The following is a 21,027-nucleotide window of genomic DNA, read 5'->3' as shown; positions in this document are numbered from 1 at the left end:
AGACACACAGTGAACATCAGGTTTCAAGGTGAAGCTAGAGGTTTATTTTTTGGCCAGCCTGTGAACAAAAGCAAACTGATACAAAAAAACAACGGTGATTATATAAAGATTCACAAAAATACTAGAAGAGCTACTTTTGAGTGTTGAGTTTTCAGTTTTTCTGATCTTTGTTGTGTTTACTTACATAGACGTCTCCATAAGGTTTGTGCTGCCTATTGCAGTGATGTCACTGAGATAAATAGAATCAGGGGTGTACTGGATTAAAAGTCATCTGTGATGGAAAGGCCGGGGGATTACGGGGATACTATACTGGGGTTGTTTGCCCATCTAAAAGTGTAATATGACATACCGGCCGAGCTGGTATTCATTTATTGCAGAAATATATAGTTGTAAATGTTGGCCTGTATAGCAAGTCAGTACAGAAAATTCAGAAATATGTTTGAAGTAAATTAGAAACAGTGCTGGCACAGTACAGTGTTCCGGTTACATGGCTTAAGAAAAATTCAGCAAAATATGGTTTGGTGACGTTTCATTCAGCCAAATGATTATAATGTTAACGCCTGTATATTCAACGTCTAGTAATATAGTGTCACCTCTATATTTATTTTTACTGTTTACTGTGGAGAATTACCCTCTGCTCGTTTCTGACACCACTGCCTTAGAGGCAGTCAGCAGATGGTGGAGACTAATTGTCACAGGCCAAACACAGCGCCAATAATGGATCCAATTATAGTTGAGCATGAACACACCACTCCGAAAGCCATACTTAACTATGAGTGAGTGAATTACTCTGTGTGCCCTTATAACTATGGTAACTGCAGCAGAAAGCAAACAAGTATCAGTAGATTTAGTGTTCCTCAGCGCACCATAATTGTATTTTCTCTGTTTGGTTTATCCTGGAGAGGTGTCATCTGTTTCCGACAGTTGTAGAGTTGGGAAGGCCCCCTCTCTGTCACACTCAGGTGTGTCGGTCATTGTGTACATATGGCAATTCTTTTTCAAGTGTGTGCATGTTTATGTGAGTGTGACACAGTATCTGCTGCTACAGCTGTCCCTTGTTAAGCTGGCTTCTCTTCTCGAACATTTTACTAGGACTGTCATGCTCTGTCACAGATTGCAGCCATAACCGCTGTTGCTAAGGCTGCATAGTTAATCAGAGATATGTCCTCTTTGCATTTCTTTTTTCTGCCAGACTGTTAAGCTTTTGCAGTAGATTTCCTTGTTTCTTCGACATTTAAAAGAAAATGCCTACTATATAATTTTTTCTGAAAGAAGGAAATGAGAAGAAAGAAAAAGCCATTTGTCGCCATAACTTCTGTAAAAATTGTTGTAGCTGACCGAGATTCCAGTTTTATGTAACAAAGTAATTAGAGTTGTTTTAAAGACCCGTTTGTCTGGAATACATTGATTTAACTTTTTTTGAGTATGCGTTTTTAGGTTTACGTGAGACTAAGCTGCCGTGTCGGAGCCACGTTTGTGCTTGTTTCCTCCTTGCAGACTACCCCACATTGCAATCTTGGTTCGACCAAGCCTAAATTATTTTCTATTTTCGTCTGTTCTAGTTAGCTCACAGTGTTTTTGACATATTTTGCTGTCTGTCTGTGTCTGTTGTCACACCAAACACCAAGATGGTCCATGCATATATGAACATCCATGACTTTCGGCAGAATATGTTATACACAAATACCAACTACCTTGCTTTGAGAGCTGTTTCAATTAAAAACAACAGGTGTTGTCACTCCAACATTTTTTTTTTTTTTGCATATGTACACACTACACATATCATTTTGACAGTCTTTGCTGGTGTAATTCTGGTTCACTTCAATCTGTGCAACAGACAAAAGTTAAAGAAAATTAAGTTGAGTTTATTTTGCTATGTTACTTTGCAGAAAGGAGAAGACTTTGCTAGATGTGGTCTTGACTTCAAAGTTAAAAAAAAAAAAGATTTTTGTATTCCTGTTGGGTGACTGCAGATGCTAAAAGCTGTGTAACTCTGTGCGGCTAAAGGCAATCTATATACCATTCAGTAGTCTGTTCAGTAATATCTCTTACACAGCTAAGATCGTGAGCATAGGTTACAGAAAAACATATATAAATATATAATAAACATTTAAATGTACTTTCTGGCTTTTTATCTTTTCCCAGTATATGGCCATTTTAAGTTTATACAGTGGCACATAGATCATTTGGAATCCAAACAGGTTGACCTGCAAGTAAAGACGACTAAATGTAAGTAAGTGTTCCAAATCTCATACTTGTCATATCCCGTAACCCCATTTTCTTGTGTTCCTACAGACTTGTACGCTGCATCTGGACCTAAGCCCCTGAAGACCCAGCGATCCCTTCCTGGGACGCCTGTTTCTCTCTCGCACTACCCCATCGACCTGCGAACATCAATGGAGGAAAAGTACAAAGAGATTGCAGAGGTGAGAAGTTCAAATTGGAGAGATTTTACTTTTAAACAGTAGAAACTGAAACGACATTATCAAATATTCAACCTTCTTGATACAGCTGATTTTAAAACATTATACTTGGTTCAGTATAGATTTGTTTTACAACCAGCAGGTGATGAAAATACAGGTTGACAAGTTTAAACATCACTTCACTGCTTTATGACATTATTTAAATGAAAATATAACAGATGGTTTTGTGTAAGCGTCAATGTTTTCCATATTTACACAGATATTGACATGGATTTCTGTTTTATGACACCATGAACGATGTACCTCTAATTTGAACTAGGAGCTGTTCACACGCAGCATGGCGGAGAGCGAGATGCGGAGCGCTCCTTATGAGTTCCCAGAGGACAGCCCCATCGAACAGCTGGAAGAACGCCGGCACCGCCTGGAGAGGCAAATCAGTCAAGACATTAAGTGAGGAAATGCAAACGCACCACACACACAAAGTCAGTTAAATAAACTGTTTATATGACCTCAGAGAGACGTAGCTCCGTCTCTTCCTCCAGCCTTTTACACACTGTCTTGCTTTCACCCGTGCACACATGCTTATCAGCTTCCAACATGCTAGTGTGTTGAATAACTAACCCCAGCAATCAGGTAACTGGGCTAGCTTTTACAAGAAGGTGGATTCTTTCTCAGATGCCAGTGTTGACGCTGCCTTCACCACTAAGCCGATTGTTGGGTGGATATGTGACAAGTTCCTGATTACCAATCAGGGTTTACCACTACTAACTGATGATGGTTTTCTGTTTGTGTCAATCACCTTTTAAGGAGACCTATTATGCTTTTCCTTACTTTCTATGTCATTGATGAATGTCAGATGTTTGTGTTAAACATTCAAATAATGAGGTACGGACCCTAATTATATATGAGTTAAAGCCTTGCTATAACAGAATAATTGAGTCATGTAAAAATTCACCCCCCTACAGTTGTCATGAATGAATAAACAATTTAGAGAGACAAAAAAGTACCATAAACATGTGGATTGATTCACATTTGCAGTCAGCCTCAAGTGGGCTTTTCCTGTACTGCCGTTTTTGGCATTGTCTTCCTTTTTCAGTCCCAGAGTTTGCTGTTGCACCGTAGCAAAAGCACAAGAGTGAGGGGATTAGTGGAGTCACAAATAAGCATAATAGGTCCCCTTTTGTCACTTAATACCTAAAATTCTTTGTGCCTATATGTATGTAGTGTATCTGTGTGTGAGAGAGAGTGCTTATTGGAGTGTGGCTTGTGCCTATATTTGGTCTCTCTCCCTTTGTGTGCTTGATTTCTTCTCACTACCTCTGATGCCGATCTGCCCCCTGCCTTGCCCACACTATGCTGTGCCGCTGCAAACTGTATCACCCCCCAGGCTTGAGCCAGAGATCTTGCTCCGTGCCAAACAGGACTTCATGAAAATCGACAGTGCTGCAGACCTAGAGTGAGTGAGCTCTGCCTCAGTGTGTTTCGTTTTGTTCAGTGATTACTTATGTGGATGTTATATTGTTTTATGTTCCTCTCTTGCTTGTACACTGTGCATGAAAACTTATAACTCATATTTATCTTTATCTTTAATACTATACTTACCAAAGCCTAGTCTACACTATTGAACTCTGGACTAGTGTAAGTACTTTCCTCCAAAACCATTGACAGACATTACCAACATATTGAGATGGACCACGTCTCCCCCTGCTGGTGACTTGATAGGTGTACAAATGGGTACCTTGTACTTTTGCTTTATACTTTCTTTAAAAACAGAAGATATAATTCACTGTGCGTGTATATCGTTTGTTGGTACTGAAACTTGTGCCTTCAGTGGAATCAGAGTAACTCTTACAGTTCTGGTTATTAGGAAACTTTGTGGATTAACTCTTCCATTTTATATTTTAGATATACTAATGCCTAATTAACTAATTGTTAGCCACGCACAGTTGGTTTGCAATGTATTTTTGATTTTGACTTAAATTAAGTGGATGTGTGTTTCAATAGATTATACTTGGCAGAAAATCTTTCACATGTATTAACTTTTGAATCAGTGGTTAGTGTGTCAGACTAGCCAATGTTACACTTAACAATAAGTTCAGTTCCTATTTTCTCTTTAAATCATCCCCAAGATGGCATAAATAAAAGGTGTATGCAAGGTTTAATTTGCCTCAGTGTTTAAGTCTGTGTGCTTTAAGAAAATGCTTTCCAAACCAACTGTTTACATTGAACTACACTAATAACTAACTATATCAAAACTAATGCACCAAAAAACAAATCTCCCATTTGATTTGCTTCTCTGCCACTCCTCAATTACCTCCTCCTGTTTTCCATCTGTTGTGTGTGTGTCCTCATTTCTCTTGTCTCTGACTTCTTTTCCATCCGTTAAGGTTGATGAAGGAGAAGAGTGCGGACACTGTCGTGGATGGCTTTAAAGCGAGAGAAATGCCCATGGAGAGAGAGTATCAGCGGGTCTCAATATCTGGAGAGGAAAAATGTGGGGTGAGGATCTTTATTTAACTGTTCTCATTTATGGATCTGTATGTGGTCTCGCCAGCATTTTGAATAACACTCAGGCTAAGTGAATTCCATTCACATCCATTTTCATTACTGTGTTTTAATATGCCTAGGTGCCCTTCACTGACCTGGTAGATGCCGCTAAGTGTGTGGTGAAGGCATTATTCATCCGGGAGAAGTACATAAACCGTTCCATGCAGAGCTTTTGTAAAACCACAGCTCACGCCTTGCAGGATCTTGGGGTTAAGCCTCTGGAGCTGCGAGTCTACGATGATATACCAGAGACCCCTGTAGATGCTGGTATAACATGCACACATCCAACACATTTTCTATCAGAAGCTGGGAGCAGCTGGGAAGTGTTCTTCAGAAAGGACAAACCCTTTAGCCTTTAATATGAGTAAATGGTTTTGTTCAAAACAGAAATAACTGTTGCACCATTGTCTAATGGTACTAATAGCCATACTGCATAGTTAGACCACTTCTTTTAATCTGTCTATAAGATGGAAGAACATTTGCAGGTACTGAAGCTCAGAATAGTTTAGAAGTTTGCTTTTTTACATTTACTGTTGCACCTAAACTTTTGTTCAGCGATTATGTGTTGACAGAGAGCACACAACCATGTCAAGCTTACTTGTTTTCATATTATGGCATCAAATAATAAGAATTCTTGCATTAACTCTTCTTGATTTGCCGTGTGGTTTATGTTGATAACTGCAACATTAAGGCTTTTTATGATTTTACTTGAATATTTTTATTTTTATTTATTTTTTTGACATTTTCAGATAAAAATGGTGAAGTGTCTTTGTTCCAGCTGATCAAATATCAGACTAATCTCATATGTGTCCAGCATTGGCACCTAAGAATCCTTCCATTCTATTGTGCTCTTCTAACTTGCCGTGGATTTTCCAGAGCCACAGCTAATGGGTGTGTTCGAGCATGGAAAAGCTTGACCATCTAGACAGATGAGTGTTTTCTGCAATACGTAAACTGGTATATTGCAGTATTGATATTGCCTAAGAATGTGTGGTGCCTGCTAAACTGACACATGCACACTCTGCAGTATTTATACTAGGATAAAACACTTAACATTTTAGTGATAAGTAACAATTAATTGAATCACTGTGTGTGAAAAGACATAATGATCATTTTCTCAAATGCTGTTTTTATTATTCAGCCTGCAAACTAGATCAAATAAAAACAACACATCTTGCTTCTTTTACCTGCCATTCACAATACCATTGCTATTTATTTAATATATGAATATAAAATGTTATTGCAGCATGAAAGATTGATTAATGTCCCCCGTTTTTCCCAGACGCCCCTGTGCACCCACCTGTTTCAAAGACACACCCTTACGACAATCAGGACCCCAAGAATATGCCAGCAGACACAGGATATGGTTGCAAGATGGTGGACGGGGTAGTCCACGTCTACACCAAGAAAAACAACATGGTCAAGTAGGTGTTTGCACCTGTAGAATGATGTGTTAATAAAAATAAAAAAACAAAAAGTGATTCCACTGGCTAACTGTTCTCCTCTCTAGAGGTGCAGAACTTGATCTGCCTTATCCCGACCTGAAGGAGTACATTGCAGACATGAATGTGATGATGGCTCTAATCATCAACGGGCCAGTGTGAGTGCTTTATTAATGGAATCATTAAGAAATGTTGTTTTATTTCTCAGTGTCATTTAAATGAAACATATTCTTGTCTCATCTCAATGGTTTTAACAGGAAGTCTTTCTGCTACCGGCGTCTGCAGTACCTGAGCTCTAAATTCCAGATGCACATCCTCCTGAATGAGATGAAGGAGCTGGCAGCTCAGAAGAAGGTTCCTCATAGAGACTTCTACAACATAAGAAAGGCACGACCCAAAAAATTAAACCCAGGATTACCTTAACAGCTCACATGTACAAAACAGTAAAGAAAACACTTCTTCACAATCAAGTAAAGAATATCTTTGTTGGTTGCTTCGTCCTGACTCCAGGTGGACACACATATACATGCATCTTCCTGCATGAACCAGAAACACCTGCTGCGATTCATCAAGAGAGCCATGAAGAAATACCCGGAGGAGATTGTTCACATTGAGCGCGGGCGTGGTCAGACCCTCAAAGAGGTTTTCGAGACCATGAACCTGACAGCCTTCGATCTGAGTGTGGACACACTTGACATGCATGCGGTGAGACATGGGACACAAATTCATTGTTCATAAACAAAGACATTTGGTATTTTTAGAAATAGGATTTACATGGTTTCTTTTGTGCATTAGGACCGTAACACGTTTCACAGGTTCGACAAGTTCAATGCTAAATACAACCCCATTGGAGAATCCATCCTGAGAGAGATCTTCATCAAGACTGACAACCACATAGAAGGAAAATACTTTGCACACATAGTTAAGGTGTGTAATAATTCATATGTAATGTACCTCAAATGATTCTTAATATATTATACTCAGACTAATACGTCCTCCTCTCTGACTGTCTTTATTTGTCCAGGAGGTGATGTATGACTTGGAGGAAAGTAAGTACCAGAACTCCGAGCTACGTCTGTCTATCTATGGTCGCTCCCGGGACGAATGGGACAAGCTGGCTCAGTGGGCTGTCAAACACAGAGTGTATTCTGATAATGTGCGCTGGCTCATCCAGGTCCCCCGTCTGTTGTAAGTAACCCCTTAATTTGATTTACTTTAAAGCTGATGACAAACAAATAATGGTTTCTGTGACAATAACAGTTACTTTTCAATTGCCACCTTTCTAGTGATGTGTACCACACAAAGAAGCAGCTGGCAAACTTCCAGGAGATGTTGGAGAATATCTTCATGCCTCTGTTTGAAGTCACCATCGACCCCCGCAGTCATCCTGAGCTGCATCTCTTTCTGCAGCATGTGAGTGTCACTTCACAAGTCCAAGATGATCCAGACTGGAAGACAATGAGTGATTGTTGTTTTGTCTCTTTTGTGTGTTAATAGGTGGTGGGTTTTGACAGCGTGGATGATGAGTCCAAACCCGAGCACCACATTTTTAATCTTGACAGTCCGCTGCCAGCTAACTGGACAGAAGAAGACAACCCGCCCTACTCCTACTACCTCTACTACACCTATGCCAACATGACTGTGCTCAACCACCTGCGAAGGTATTACATACACTTGTAATATACAATAATGCTTCCTTTCAGTTAACTCAACCTCCTACTATAATTTTAAACACATGAAGACCCACAAACACTCAAATAAAGATGCACCTGCCTTTAATGGTAAATTAATTTGTCTACAGACGGCGAGGCTTCCACACGTTTGTGCTCCGTCCTCACTGTGGGGAAGCAGGGCCGATCCATCACCTGGTGTCAGGTTTCATGTTGTCAGAGAACATCTCCCACGGGCTGCTGCTGAGAAAGGTCAGGACACCGCACACTGTTTCCAAAAGACCGTTAAGGAAATGTTTGGCTTTAGAAAGTTTGGATTTCTAAACTAAATCTTATTTGTAAAGCTAGCTTAAGGTTTTGGTGTTGATTGTTTTATTTTAGGGAATGTTTGTATCTTCACTCTGCCATTAACCATGTAGCAAAAAAGAGAGGCAGTATGTTTTAGTCTGTGTCAGGTGGTCTTCATCTCTCACCATGTTCAGTAGCAGGTAGCTAGTGATGTCTTCTTGAGCCACTTCTGCTGAGTCTGAGATAAAGAAGAACTTGTAGCTTGCAGATATATTTTCTGGCTCATGTGTCTCTTTCTTTGTCTCTTATCTGTCAGGCTCCAGTCCTGCAGTATCTGTACTACCTGGCTCAAATTGGCATCGCCATGTCTCCACTGAGCAACAATAGTCTTTTCCTCAGTTACCATCGCAACCCACTGATGGAGTATCTGTCCAGAGGCCTCATTGTCTCTCTGTCCACTGATGATCCTCTTCAGTTCCACTTCACAAAGGTCAGTATGAATCTATACATAACCTGCGTTTGAAGTAAAAAAGTAAAACTTACATGTTCCCTGATGTTGTGTAATGTGTGTTTTTTGGTTGTGCACATTCAGGAGCCTCTGATGGAGGAGTACAGCATTGCAGCCCAAGTGTGGAAATTGAGTTCCTGTGACATGTGTGAGCTGGCAAGAAACAGCGTCCTGATGAGTGGATTTTCCCACAAGGTTTGTATTTCTTTCCACGTTTTTTTGTGTGTCAGGCGTCATACACTAATCAGTTTAAATCACATACCTTTAAAAAGTTTATATTGTTCAGATATTGTCAGAAATTTTAATTAGATGCTTATTACTGTGATCAAACTTAAAGTTGATGATGAAGTTGACTACATTACATGGAAGGGCCATAATATTTGGAACAACTTTGTAAGTCAGTTCAGCGAAACACATCACTAACTATAATCTCTGTGCTAAAAGGTGTAATTAAATGAACAAAAACTGAAAATAACAAACGCATCAAAAGTAGTATGGTAGTAAACTTACGTTGTAACAGTTGTGTTCAGATGAATTTAGTTGTACAGGTGTACCTAATAAAGTGACCTGTGGTAAGAGGCACCTTGTGCAATAGATATCTGTTTGGTTCTGTGTTTCCCTCTGTTTTCATTCTGATCTCTTTCCACTGATTTATTTATTTTTTGTTGTTCCAGGCCAAAAGCTACTGGTTGGGCCCCAGTTACAGTAAGGAGGGTCCTGAGAGCAACGACATCCGGCGCACCAACGTCCCTGATATTCGCGTTGCGTACCGCAGCGAGACGCTGCTTGAGGAGCTTCATCTCATCACTCACGCTGTGCGCACAGACGAGCTGGACACTATCGACGAGGAGGACTCTCTGACTATGGGTCCTCTCCCGGGACAGCGTTGAAATGACCTGGTCTGTAAATCCCCAACCCTGCGGCCCACCCAGCATGACACCGAATAGACGTGCTGTGAGAGTAATTCTGCCATATAAACACAATCAACCATCACTGTAGATGTATATGCTGCACACTGACAGCCACAAAGCTAAAAAGCCAAGGATACAGTGCTGCCAGGTCACTTCAGCTTTAGCGGTTATCATTTTATTTACCCAAATATTTTTTAACCTACAACTTTTGTTTCTATAGTTATCTCTTTATCTTGTCAAGTCTGAGTCTGCATCATGAAGCTTTGCAGAGATCAGGAGGGTTTTTGTGAATGAACAGCAGGGAAACAACATGTGTTTCTCATCCCATCACATCTGTCACATGATCCCTGTCAAGCATTCTGTTTTCATAGTAATATTTGCAGAAACACTGACAGCCAGGACATTTCCTAACAGCAAACCTCTCCTCAATGCTTACCTTCCACAATACAATCATGCTGCTTAATTACCCTCAGTGCATCTATCATCTTTATTATACTAACATACAGTATAATGAAGTATTTTAGATGCTGATTTATCTGCATAACATGCTGGGGTTGTTGATGTAGGTTGGACATGCCTGCACAACCAACAGCCAGGTTTCATCTTTTAATCCACTGAATGCTGCAGCACTGAATAGTAGCCATGCGTGGGGGTCCAGGTGTGGTTTTAGACCATTTATTTGCCGAATTGCACATTTAGATTTGTTCTTCCGTGACTCTAATCAGCCCAGAAAGTAACGTACAGGAGAGTTAAGTCTCCGTTGCAGACTCTCTGTGGTTGACTGCAAACATTCCTTGAAGTGAACGGGCCTCTTTAGCTGCACACAGAATGATTTCCTGTGCTCATAGAAAATCATTGGTATATTTATGTTGTTGGAAGGGAGATGTGCATCGTAGACTTTGATCACAGCACAAATCGATGTGGAAGAATTCTCGTTGTTACCTCACTGTGGCCACGAGGCTCCCTCCGAAGGGCCGTGATCACACTCATTCCTTTTCCGATGAACAAACTAGAAAGTCGTGGAGGGTTTTTCCCTTTGCATGCAGTGCACTGTTCATATGCACCAAGCCAAGATTTCACAGTGCCTTTTCATTCTTAGCGTGAAGCACCGCATGTCCGGTTTAACCACCCGCTGTAAGTGTTGCGTGTATTTTTCCTCGGGCCGATATACAGTAGGCCTCTGTGCTGTGCTAACGTCCACGCTGACGGAACCGAAAGCACCCGGCTGCATGCTCGGTGTTAAGTAGCTTGTGCTTTTGGCCTTTTAGGAGAAATGCTCATTTCTTTCTAGCTCTCTGCTTATAAGTGCATTTTTTTGCATGCCTGCATGACTCGCTGGTGGCAGGAGATAATGAATTTACATTAAATTGAATGTAAAGCACCTTGACTAATTCAGGGCTGCCGACCAGCTTTTGATTGACAAATCTGTTTGCAGTGAAGGAAACAGATTTAAACAGTGTCGTAGAAATGAGCAAACCATGCTGGGACGTGGTTAATACTCTTGCATGGTTCTCGTAGCATATTCTTTTAACCCCAAAGCTGACATCACATGCCTCAAGATTTACAAACACCCATTATATTATCACACCACGCTGTCTGCCACTGGACATCAAACTGTGGGCATCCCTACCGTCGAGTAATGATGCCAAGATAAGACGAGAATAAATCAGAAAATGTCTGCCTTCGTTTGAATAACCAGCCGTAAAGTGTTAACATACACATGCGTTTGCTTTATAGATAATTAGAACAAAAGAAGAGAAGCCATCATTGTTCTGCAAGAATAAAAGTGTTAAAGGGTGCGCTTTAAAGCGGAGGTGAACGCGGTGGAATATGTGTGATTTCTTGTATAAAGTGTATTTTTTTAAAGGCAAGATAGAGATAAGAAATTTTATATTCTCACCGTATTGATGTTGAGATTTAACGTTTTATTTCTGTGGATTAGGATTATGTCATGAAAGTAGAAGAGTTATTGTTATTAGTGTCTGTTTGAGACACGATATCTGATCGTCCTCTCTGTCTGTATAATATTACAGTAGCCGTTTTGATTAATATTCCTGGTAACTCATTACTTTAGGATAAAGATTGGTACGTCCTACTATGAAGACTCTACAGTAGCCAGTCACATAAAAACTGACCTATCTTCTACATCACGTCGGTAGAGTTGACCTCCTCCGGTTTTGTCGGGTGCGTATTTAAAGTGTTTCACTTTTTCATCTGAGCCGAACTACCCGATGGATTTGTCATCCACGCTCCCTCCTCGTCGTCTTTCCGCCTTTACAAACGCTTCTTTTGTAAGGTTTAATGTCTCACAGTTATCTCGTGGACATGACAGGAACAAGCACTCTGCCGCGACACTTACAGTCTGGGCCTTTTCCATCCATTCATCTAGTTGTTTACTGTTCATTGTGTCCACAACAGACGTAGAGCACCCTACCTCACAAACACAAATCTCTCATATTGACTTTTTTGTAGCCCCGTAATTTACGTCAGCAGTGTTGCATTCAGGGCAGCAGCTCGCTGTTAATCAATTAGTAGTTTGGTCCGTGAACCATCGGAAAATAGTGGAGAAGGTCCATTCTACTTCCTCATAGCACAAGTTGGCATCATACATAATCACATAGTTTTGTTTTGTTTTCCTAAGCAACAAAGTTTTAGTTTCCTGTTATAAAAAAGGGAAAGAACTGCAGTTAATTTGTAATTTTTGCTTAAAAAAATTATTTAAAAGATCAATGCACAGTTTCTGGGGGTATATATGTATATACATATATACCTAACTGATTAGTCCCAGTGAATAGTGGTCGATTAGAAGGGTTAGAAAACTATCAAGATATTTTAATCTTCATGGAAGCAAATTGGAAGCAATATTTCTTCAAACATTGACCGTTGCTATAGTTTACCACCTGCATCAAGATTTTCTGTTCAGTTTAGATTCATTTCCATGTAAAAAAAACTCCGTGCGTTAAGTATTCTGGTACTCGAACCCAATATACGTTCGGTCTCTGTCACACCGTCATGTCATTTTTTTATTCTTCATTCCACCTGTTGATCTGTACCCTTATCATTGCTTGAGACGGACTGCCACTGTTATACAGGTTCTGTTGAGGTTCATGTGTAATGTCTGAACAACGAAATAAAGCATGTTAATTCACTAAAGCTGTGTCACACTTGGCTTTTATTTACAGGTTAAATATTGACTACAAAAATTAGGCTCTCAGGTTGTTTTTGTCACGGAATCCAGTTATACTCCGACCGTGCCAATATTAGTACACGCCGGCTGGATGCTTTATTTTTATTTACTTAATCAAATCCTCACTCGCCGGTTTGTTAGGTACACTGATGAAACATAAAAAAATAATGCATCTTAATATAACAGTCCTGCACCAAGTCCTCCTTCATGACTGCTTTAATGTTCAGTTTATGTTGAAACAGGCTCAGAGAGGTGGTGTTTTAACTGTCTGATCATTTCAGAAGATGTAGTTTATGGTGCTGTTAAACTGGATTGAATCAAATACAAAAATTGGGTTGCCAAAATATTAGAAACACATGTCAATGCAATACACAATATAATTCAATAGTACCACAAACCACATCCTCCGAAATTAAAACACAGCTGAATCAACATTTCTCTCAGTTCTTTTAAACTAATGCTGAAAACTATAAGCTTTATGAAATTAAGATTTATTGCACGACTGTCATGTTAGAAAGTATTAGTTTTCGCTACTGGTGTACCTAATGAATTGGCAAGTGAGTGCATAACCTATTGATTCGTTGTACATTAACTAAAAATATTTTCAAATGACAACTGCATTAATATATATTTCAAAGTGACATTCATAGTTTAATACAATTTACGTTCCAGAATATTCACTGATTTCAAAGGACATTAAATACATAACTCCCAGCACGCCTGCTCTCATCTTCATTGATTAGCTGAAAGTCTGATCATCTGTGATCGCCGTTTGGTCCAAGAAGACTCCCTCTTGTCATCATAGATGTCTTTTTTCTTTACTGTGTCCTCTGTCTCTCTTAGTAGACAGAATTCGCCTGAATTGTTTAAAAAGAAAAGAGAGGAAGTTATTAAGCGTTGACATCAAAACGATGGACAGAGTTAAGCTGCTCTCTGGGTTCATCACTCACAGCCATGGTGGACTTGACTGCCTGTAACTTGAAGAAGACTCGTCCTCCTTCCTCTGGACACACCGTCTTCAGTTCCTCTCTACTCATCCCCAGGAGCATGGAGCCGCTCAGCCCGCCTAGACAGCGCACGGTGCTGCCGGAGAGAAATTATACTGATTAATCGTCATAAACCAAACTGTGACATGTGTCGGAAGAGGTTTTTTTTTAGAGTCAGCGGTTCCCTCAAACTTAAGCTCTCACAAGAAAAGCGTGAATATCCTGCAGATTCTGAATGCGTTAAATGCTCCAAGGGAAGGAGGAGAAATAGAAGACGTTAATATATTACACATACACCGATCAGGCATAACATTATGACCACCTTCCTAATATTGTGTACGTCTCCCTTGTGCCTCCAAAACAGTTGTGACTCATCAGAGAATGTACATGGGTCTTCTGAGGGTGTCCTGTGGTGTCTGGTAACAGGATATTGTTAGTGGGGGGCCTTTGGATCCTATGTGTTGAGGGGAGGGGCCTCTGTGGATCATCCCACAGATACTTGATCAGTTTGGGATCTGGTGAATTTGGAGGCCAGGTCAACACCTTGTGCTGTTCTTCATGTTTTTTTTTTAGTTATTCCTAAACTGTTTTTGTGTGTGTGTCTGTGTCAGGCTGCATCCTGCTGGGGATGGCTGCTCTCATCAAGGAGTGTCATTGCTATGGGGCGGGGGTGCCAGATCTGGTCTAGGTGGGTGCTACATGTCTGGGTGCAACATCCACACGAATGAATGCCAGGTCTAAAAGCTTTTCCAGCAGAACACTGAATTGTCACAAGACGGTCAACGTTGTTTACTTCTCCTGTCAGTGGTTTTAATGTTGTGGCTGATCGGCGTATATGCTTATAAGACAACTTCATGAGAAAGTTAAATTATTATCCAAAATCATTTAATACCAGATTTCCGTAAGCACTTACATGTGACTGAAGCTTTGGTCTTCGAGCCAGGCTTTCACTTCTGAGGGTTTGGACGATTTCTTCAGGACGGGAGAAACTACGATATCCTTTGAAATTAAACAATTGCTTGAATTAGACGTCAGTAAGAAAATTAACGAGTAGCTTAGACCAGTTATATGTGTCTGCAGATGATGAAGTTTAAATCAAGCTGCCAAACATGTTGAGTGTGTTCATTATTCATGTCGAATGTCGGCTGTAAGATATTCACTGGGGAGCCGTTTGAAACAGGAATGGGATTCCCTCCGTTTGCACCTGTGACTGAGATAAAAAAGCTGGACCTGTGGTGTTTTTGCCTGTGCTGACCTCGTTAGTTTGCCCGTCGTCGGGCTCCAGGACGTTGTTGGGAACAAAGCCTTCCTCCCCTCTGCTGTTCCTCACCTTCCACCACTGCTTGGACTTGTCCAGCAGCTGCAGACGGACAGAGAGCAAACTTGAACTCGATTGGCATCTGGTGCTGGATTACTTAAGGCAAGAACACAGACAGGAGCCGAGTGGTGATACCTCAACTATTTCTCCTTTCCAGATGGTGAGCTCTCTCTGGTTTCTGGAGATGAAGTCGTACTTGACGCGCATGCGATTTGGATTTGACTTATTTGAGCTGGAAAGCAAAGTGAAAAACATCCACAAAGTGAAAAACTCAAAGTTGAAACATTCTGCTTACACTAAAATTAGAATTCACGTAACTGTGCGTACCGCTCTTTTTGAGGGGGCCGTGGTGAATCCCACTTGGTGGAAACCTATGTACAAAAAAAATATATATGTATATTTTTTTTTTAATGTGATTTTTGTTCTTTTTTCTTTATGTTTAACTAGAGCCTGAGGGCTACACCAAGGCTCACATGATTCCTGCTCCTCTGACATATTATCATTCAAGCTATACACCAGCTGTGCACATTAGGATGAAATTTTGTAAATTCAGAAAGTTTTCTGCACTGAATATTTGAGCTTCACCTGGCTGGGTGGAGGATGTGGACTCTCCTGTCTCCTGAAAGGTTCCCTGAATGCAGCCGGTGGACTCTCCTGTCTCCTCAAAGGTTCCCTGAATGCCTGCGGACTCTCCTGTCTCCTCAAAGGTTCCCTGAATACCTGCGGACTCTCCTGTCTGCTCGCAGGTACCCTGAATGCCTGCGGACTCTCCTGTCTGCTCGCAGGTACCCTGAATGCCTGCGGACTCTCCTGTCTGCTCGCAGGTTTCCTGAATACCTGCGGACTTTCCTGTCTGCTCGCAGGTTCCCTGAATACCTGCGGACTCTCCTGTCTGCTCGCAGGTCGACTGAATGCGTTCACCTCTGGGGGGACCCAGCCATCGGAGAACTTCAGAGTGTAGACTGGGATGTTGTCATGATCCTCTGGCCATTTGTTACTAACAGTACGATCAAAAATCACACCTGGTTATCATACTGACACTTAACCACGCCCGTGTGCAGCAGTTATCTAAACAAGAAATGTGAATGTAAGGGTTAGGGTTAGGGTTAGGGTTTTTTAATGTTATTACACCTGGGGATGTTCCAGGGTTCTCCCAGAGACTGCCACAGTTCATCCTCCTTTTGGGACGCCTCCTCGCTGAGAAGACGGATGCACTCAGGCGTCAGCAGCGGTGCCACGATGTGCGACGCCAGACCCACGGGGCCGTGAGACACCACCTGGTGAGGACAAGAAAAACTCTCTGGTAAACGAACTCGAGTTCGGCAGGACGGCTGTGTGTGCGTCGCGCCCTGCTGCTGAATTGCAAGATTTGAGAAGAGTAAGGGCGGGTGGTGTTAAGATAATGGAGCAGGGCTCAAGTGAGGAGCTCAGAAGACAAAGGACGCACAATCAGGATGAAATGATATCAAGGCTGAGATAAATCATCGAAAACAGAAAATGCCGATACATATATTCAAGGTGAACGACTCATTCATTCATTCATTCATCTTCTGTAACCGCTTTTTCCTGTTAAGGGTCGCGGGGGTCTGCTGGAGCCTATCCCAGCTGTCATCGGGCGAGAGGCGGGGTACACCCTGGACAGGTCTCCAGTCCATCGCAGGGCTAACACAGAGAGACAGACAACCATTCACACTCACACCTACGGCCAATTCAGAATCACCAATGAACCTAAAAGCATGTCTTTGGATGGTGGGAGGAAGCTGGAGAGAACCCACGCAGACACAGGGAGAACATGCAAACTCCACACAGAAAGGCCCAGTCGGCCCACAGATTCGAACCCGGGACCTTCTCGCTGTGAGGCATCAGTGCTAACCACCTCTCCACTGTGCCGCCCCATTACACGTTATTAAAACCTTTTAATTAAATAAAGAGTCACTTACAAAGCCTATTGCAGTGAAGAAGGTGTGGACAAAGTCAGCAGCACTGGGATTATTGATCTGTCCATTAAGTTCACCCTGTTAAGAAAGATGCAACACTCACTGCACATGTCAGAGTCAACGGGATCAGGACAGGCGGCGTGGCAGTGTGAATAAAATAAATATTAAAGAAAACACAAACCAGAACGTTGAAGGCATATTTGATTTTATGGAGACATGTTGCGAATTCATCTGGAGAGGGCATGCTCATGGCTGAAATAACAAAAAAAAATAATGACAACAGGACCATACAAGGTTAAAACATCACAACTGGTAAAATGCCATTTTTTACTTCACTGCCTCCAACGTGCATTAAATTACCTTTTCCCTTTTTCTTCTTCGACTTTTTCTTTACGTTTTTGGCTGCGACGATTTGTCCCGTGAAGGTTTCTACGTCGTTTACAATGTGATTCAAAATGTCCTGCGAAGAGAAAGAAAGAAAGATAAAAGCAAAGATGTCACTGAGCGCGTTTTTAAAAATGTGCAAATGAGTTAAAAACGTGCTCCGGCCTCCACGCGAGGGACGCTCACCACATTCCTGTCCAGCTCCGTGTACGGATTAGCGGGAGAAAACTGCTGTCCAGTGAGGGTGGGCAGTGGTGTTTGTCTGAAACTTGAAGCATCCTCGTCCTGATTCGGAAACATCTCGTCGTCTTCTAGACACACAAACAGATGGAAGTGAAGATTATTATGGGAATGAATCAGCTGCACGTACAGCACACGTCCAGTCTGGGCCCCTCACCGTAGTCAGGAGAAGCCCACTGTGGCATTGCGTTCATTCTTCCATTTCCTGCATTGCTGTTTCAAAAAAGAAAAAAAAAAAAATGTTCAGGAAATAAAAAAAAGCTCAAAGCGTGTAACATACTACATGTACGTGGACATTACCTGAAGCCTGGATCATCTTTATTGTTTGACATTGCTCGTGCGAGATCCTTTTCAACATATTCAGCCTGCAAAACAACAACATTCGCACATCACACTCACTCATCGGACACGGTGACATCCAACTCCTCAAGCGAGGGGTCTGTCCTCACCTTGACGTCTTCGCACTGGAACATGAGGACGGTGGTGGTGTTTTTTCTCCTGGGCTGGACGGAGATCACGAGCAGGGAGTTAAACACTTCGGTGACCGCTCTGGCTTTTAAGTCCTGGATGTCACTGAGGGCGATGGACTCCAGCTCCTCCTGAGAGTGTACAGAGCAGCGTCAGAGCAATCAGAAGTAGAGGCATCCTCCCAGTCTCTCCTCTGATGCACCACATTGAGACTCTTCATCATTTGAAGGCATCCGGCAGCACAAATATACAGTATATGTGGGAGCTTGATGACATGCCCTAGCTCATTTTATCATTGTAGTGACTTCTATAACACATACTGTATATAGGGGGGGGTCATAGCACTACATAGAAAGAGGAAATCTAATCAGTGTTGTAGCACTGAACAAGTCTGTCTCCATTTCACCACCCGAGGTTATAACATGCACATGAAGACCTCATATGTCCACTTGATCCAATGGTTTTATGTCCTCTGAGTAGACGTCACGCGGCCAATCATTAACCTCAGTTATGTAACGAGCACGCGGCACAACATGACCATTTTCCACTCAAAGGATCTCACCACAGAGTCAACATTTCAAAGTTTCAGTCACGGCAATGTTAAAAAATATATATATAATATTAAAACATGGAGGAAAGTAAAAGACACACTGGCGTGTCTGCCTCTAACACGTCCGATGACCAGACAGATTCTTGTTGACTTTCGCCGAGGCCGACTTCTCTTGCTCATACCATTATTAACAGGATGGACCCTGCAGTACAGACATGCACCTGGGAGCTCAGAGAAGCTCACTGTGGCATTGAGTTCATTCTAACCCCAACCCTAACCCTAACCCAAGGCTAAAGGAGGCTGGCATTTAAAATATACACCGATCGGCCACTGCATTATAACCACTGACAGGAGAGGTAAATAACATTGACCATTTTGTGACAATTCAGTGTTCTGCTGGGAAACTTTTGGACCTGACATTCATTCATGTGGATGTTACTTAGACATGTAGCACCCACCTAGACCAGACCAGACACCCCCACCCCATAGCAATGACACTCCTTGATGGCAGCAACCATCCCCAGCAGGATGCAGCCTGACACAGACACACACTTTAGGAACAACTCAAAAAAAAAAAAAACAGAACAGCACAAGGTGTTGACCTGGCCTCCAAATTCACTAGATCCCAAACTGATCAAGTATCTGTGAGTTGATCCACAGAGGCCCCTCCCCTCAACCCATAGGACCCAAAGGCCCCCACTAACAACACTCAATTGAAAGACACCACAGGACACCCTCAGAAGACCTATGTCCATTCTCTGATGAGTCACAACTGTTTTGGAGGCACAAGGGAGACCTACACAATATCAGGAAGGTGGTCATAATGTTATGCCTGATGTGTCTATTCTTTAGAAAGCATCTAAATCGTCAACACATTGCTTTGAAATTCTCCCAAATTCGTTGACATTCCATCGACCTGTGCTGACCTCAGAGTCTCTGCCATATCACTTTCATGCACCATCCTGCTCTGTGGATTCAGACAGCCAGTAAGAGACTCCGGGTCACACATGCCGCTTACCTTAGATTCGATGTCTATGAGCCGCATGTTGCCCTCGCGGACCTCCAGCAGCATGTTCTGACCCCACACTCGACCCGTCTCATCCAGCAGCTTCAGACGCTCCATGCAGTCTGAGATGTTCGCCAGCTCCTTCCCGTCCAGGTCACAGGTGAACAAGTGCTGCAGCACAAAGACGTCCAAACACACAAAAATAACAAATCAGCCTGGCGTGATTCAGAGCAGGTGGCTTTTGTGTGACAATGGAACGATCCAATACCTCAACTCTGTGCTGGAATTTGTCCATGGCCTTGTTTATGGATGATGCGTACTCCTTCCTCTGCACTGGTGAAGCATAAAGACGAGCTTACGTGACCCTCATAGATAAAACCGAACAGATTGACTCACTTTTTCCGTACGGCAGAGTTCACTTACTGTAAATTGACTTTGCACTGGGCCTTGACATGCCGGACACGCCCGACACTTGTGACGCGGAGTCATCCATAGTAGAATAACCGCTGTCAGAATAGAAACATCACACCGTTGTCAAACTGTGCAATGAAACAATCAGCTGATTAAGAAACCCTATAATCATGAGTGAGATACATACTTGGACAGGAGTGATTCTGCATAGCTGCCGGTGTCATAACCAGGGGGACTGTTGTTCCTGAACATTGTGACTGAACACACCTGCAGTTATCACATATGACATGAATTATGCACGCCATAAAAATGTGAAGTCAGTGGTGAGAGCTGACTCACCGACATGCATCTAAAAATAAATCCTTAACTCGCTGCTTTCTGGAGACTTCTGTGTCTTAAACGAAGCTGAACGAAGATGAAAAAAATACTGGATATTGCTTGAACCTTGTCTTGTTGTGTGGATTTAAAAAGGGAACTTTTTCATGGAATAAAAATAAATAATGTGTCCTCGATCGATTCCCACATTGGTTATCAGAAACAAATTCATAAATGAGTCTTGATAATTAACCATAAAGTCACCATTTAAATGGGTCATTGCTAGGTTGCTAGCAATGACCCATTTAAATGGTGACTTGTTATATTGCATAAGACATGACCTGCATGAAGACAATAAAACAAAACTGAACCGATTTCTAACACAAATATTCAACATTATAGTAAAAACATTTCACAGTGTATTTATTCTGCCTTC

General features: G+C 41.9%; 2 protein-coding genes across 6 annotated transcripts in view; one reads left to right on the top strand and one right to left on the bottom strand.

The window, feature by feature from the left end:
* The window catches only part of ampd2a (adenosine monophosphate deaminase 2a), a 29,229-nt gene extending 15,682 nt beyond the window's left edge, over positions 1-13,547 (top strand). For 2 of the 5 annotated variants that reach the window (XM_084543726.1, XM_084543727.1), the window contains exons 3-19: positions 2,296-2,426; positions 2,743-2,873; positions 3,811-3,879; positions 4,811-4,922; positions 5,051-5,237; positions 6,253-6,394; positions 6,481-6,570; positions 6,670-6,799; positions 6,923-7,117; positions 7,208-7,339; positions 7,437-7,600; positions 7,699-7,825; positions 7,910-8,073; positions 8,214-8,334; positions 8,687-8,860; positions 8,963-9,073; positions 9,553-13,546. In XM_084543726.1, coding sequence (XP_084399852.1) covers positions 2,296-2,426; positions 2,743-2,873; positions 3,811-3,879; positions 4,811-4,922; positions 5,051-5,237; positions 6,253-6,394; positions 6,481-6,570; positions 6,670-6,799; positions 6,923-7,117; positions 7,208-7,339; positions 7,437-7,600; positions 7,699-7,825; positions 7,910-8,073; positions 8,214-8,334; positions 8,687-8,860; positions 8,963-9,073; positions 9,553-9,768 — 2,396 coding nt within the window. In that variant the 3' untranslated portion in view covers positions 9,769-13,546. Of the gene's footprint in view, positions 1-2,295; positions 2,427-2,742; positions 2,874-3,810; positions 3,880-4,810; positions 4,923-5,050; positions 5,238-6,252; positions 6,395-6,480; positions 6,571-6,669; positions 6,800-6,922; positions 7,118-7,207; positions 7,340-7,436; positions 7,601-7,698; positions 7,826-7,909; positions 8,074-8,213; positions 8,335-8,686; positions 8,861-8,962; positions 9,074-9,552 lie in introns of all 5 variants that reach the window. The other 3 variants (XM_084543729.1, XM_084543728.1, XM_084543725.1) reach the window with 3 other exon arrangements.
* A 119-nt stretch (positions 13,548-13,666) lies between these two features.
* On the bottom strand, positions 13,667-20,528 carry eps8l3a (EPS8 signaling adaptor L3a; the record flags this gene model as incomplete). The annotated part of the gene is made up of 17 exons (XM_084542906.1): positions 13,667-14,059; positions 14,876-14,961; positions 15,218-15,322; positions 15,416-15,512; positions 15,608-15,651; positions 15,866-16,277; positions 16,412-16,557; positions 17,221-17,295; positions 17,399-17,469; positions 17,578-17,677; positions 17,788-17,912; positions 17,999-18,054; positions 18,241-18,440; positions 19,878-20,036; positions 20,134-20,198; positions 20,289-20,371; positions 20,464-20,528. 17 exons carry the CDS (start codon positions 20,526-20,528, stop codon positions 13,867-13,869), a joined length of 2,082 nt encoding a protein of 693 aa, XP_084399032.1. The 3' UTR covers positions 13,667-13,866.
* Positions 20,529-21,027: the final 499 nt, after the last annotated feature.

The sequence above is a fragment of the Chelon labrosus genome (assembly GCF_963514085.1).
Source record: "Chelon labrosus genome assembly, chromosome: 4".
Taxonomy (NCBI): Eukaryota; Metazoa; Chordata; class Actinopteri; order Mugiliformes; family Mugilidae; genus Chelon; species Chelon labrosus.
This window is presented reverse-complemented; position numbering and strand designations above follow the sequence as displayed.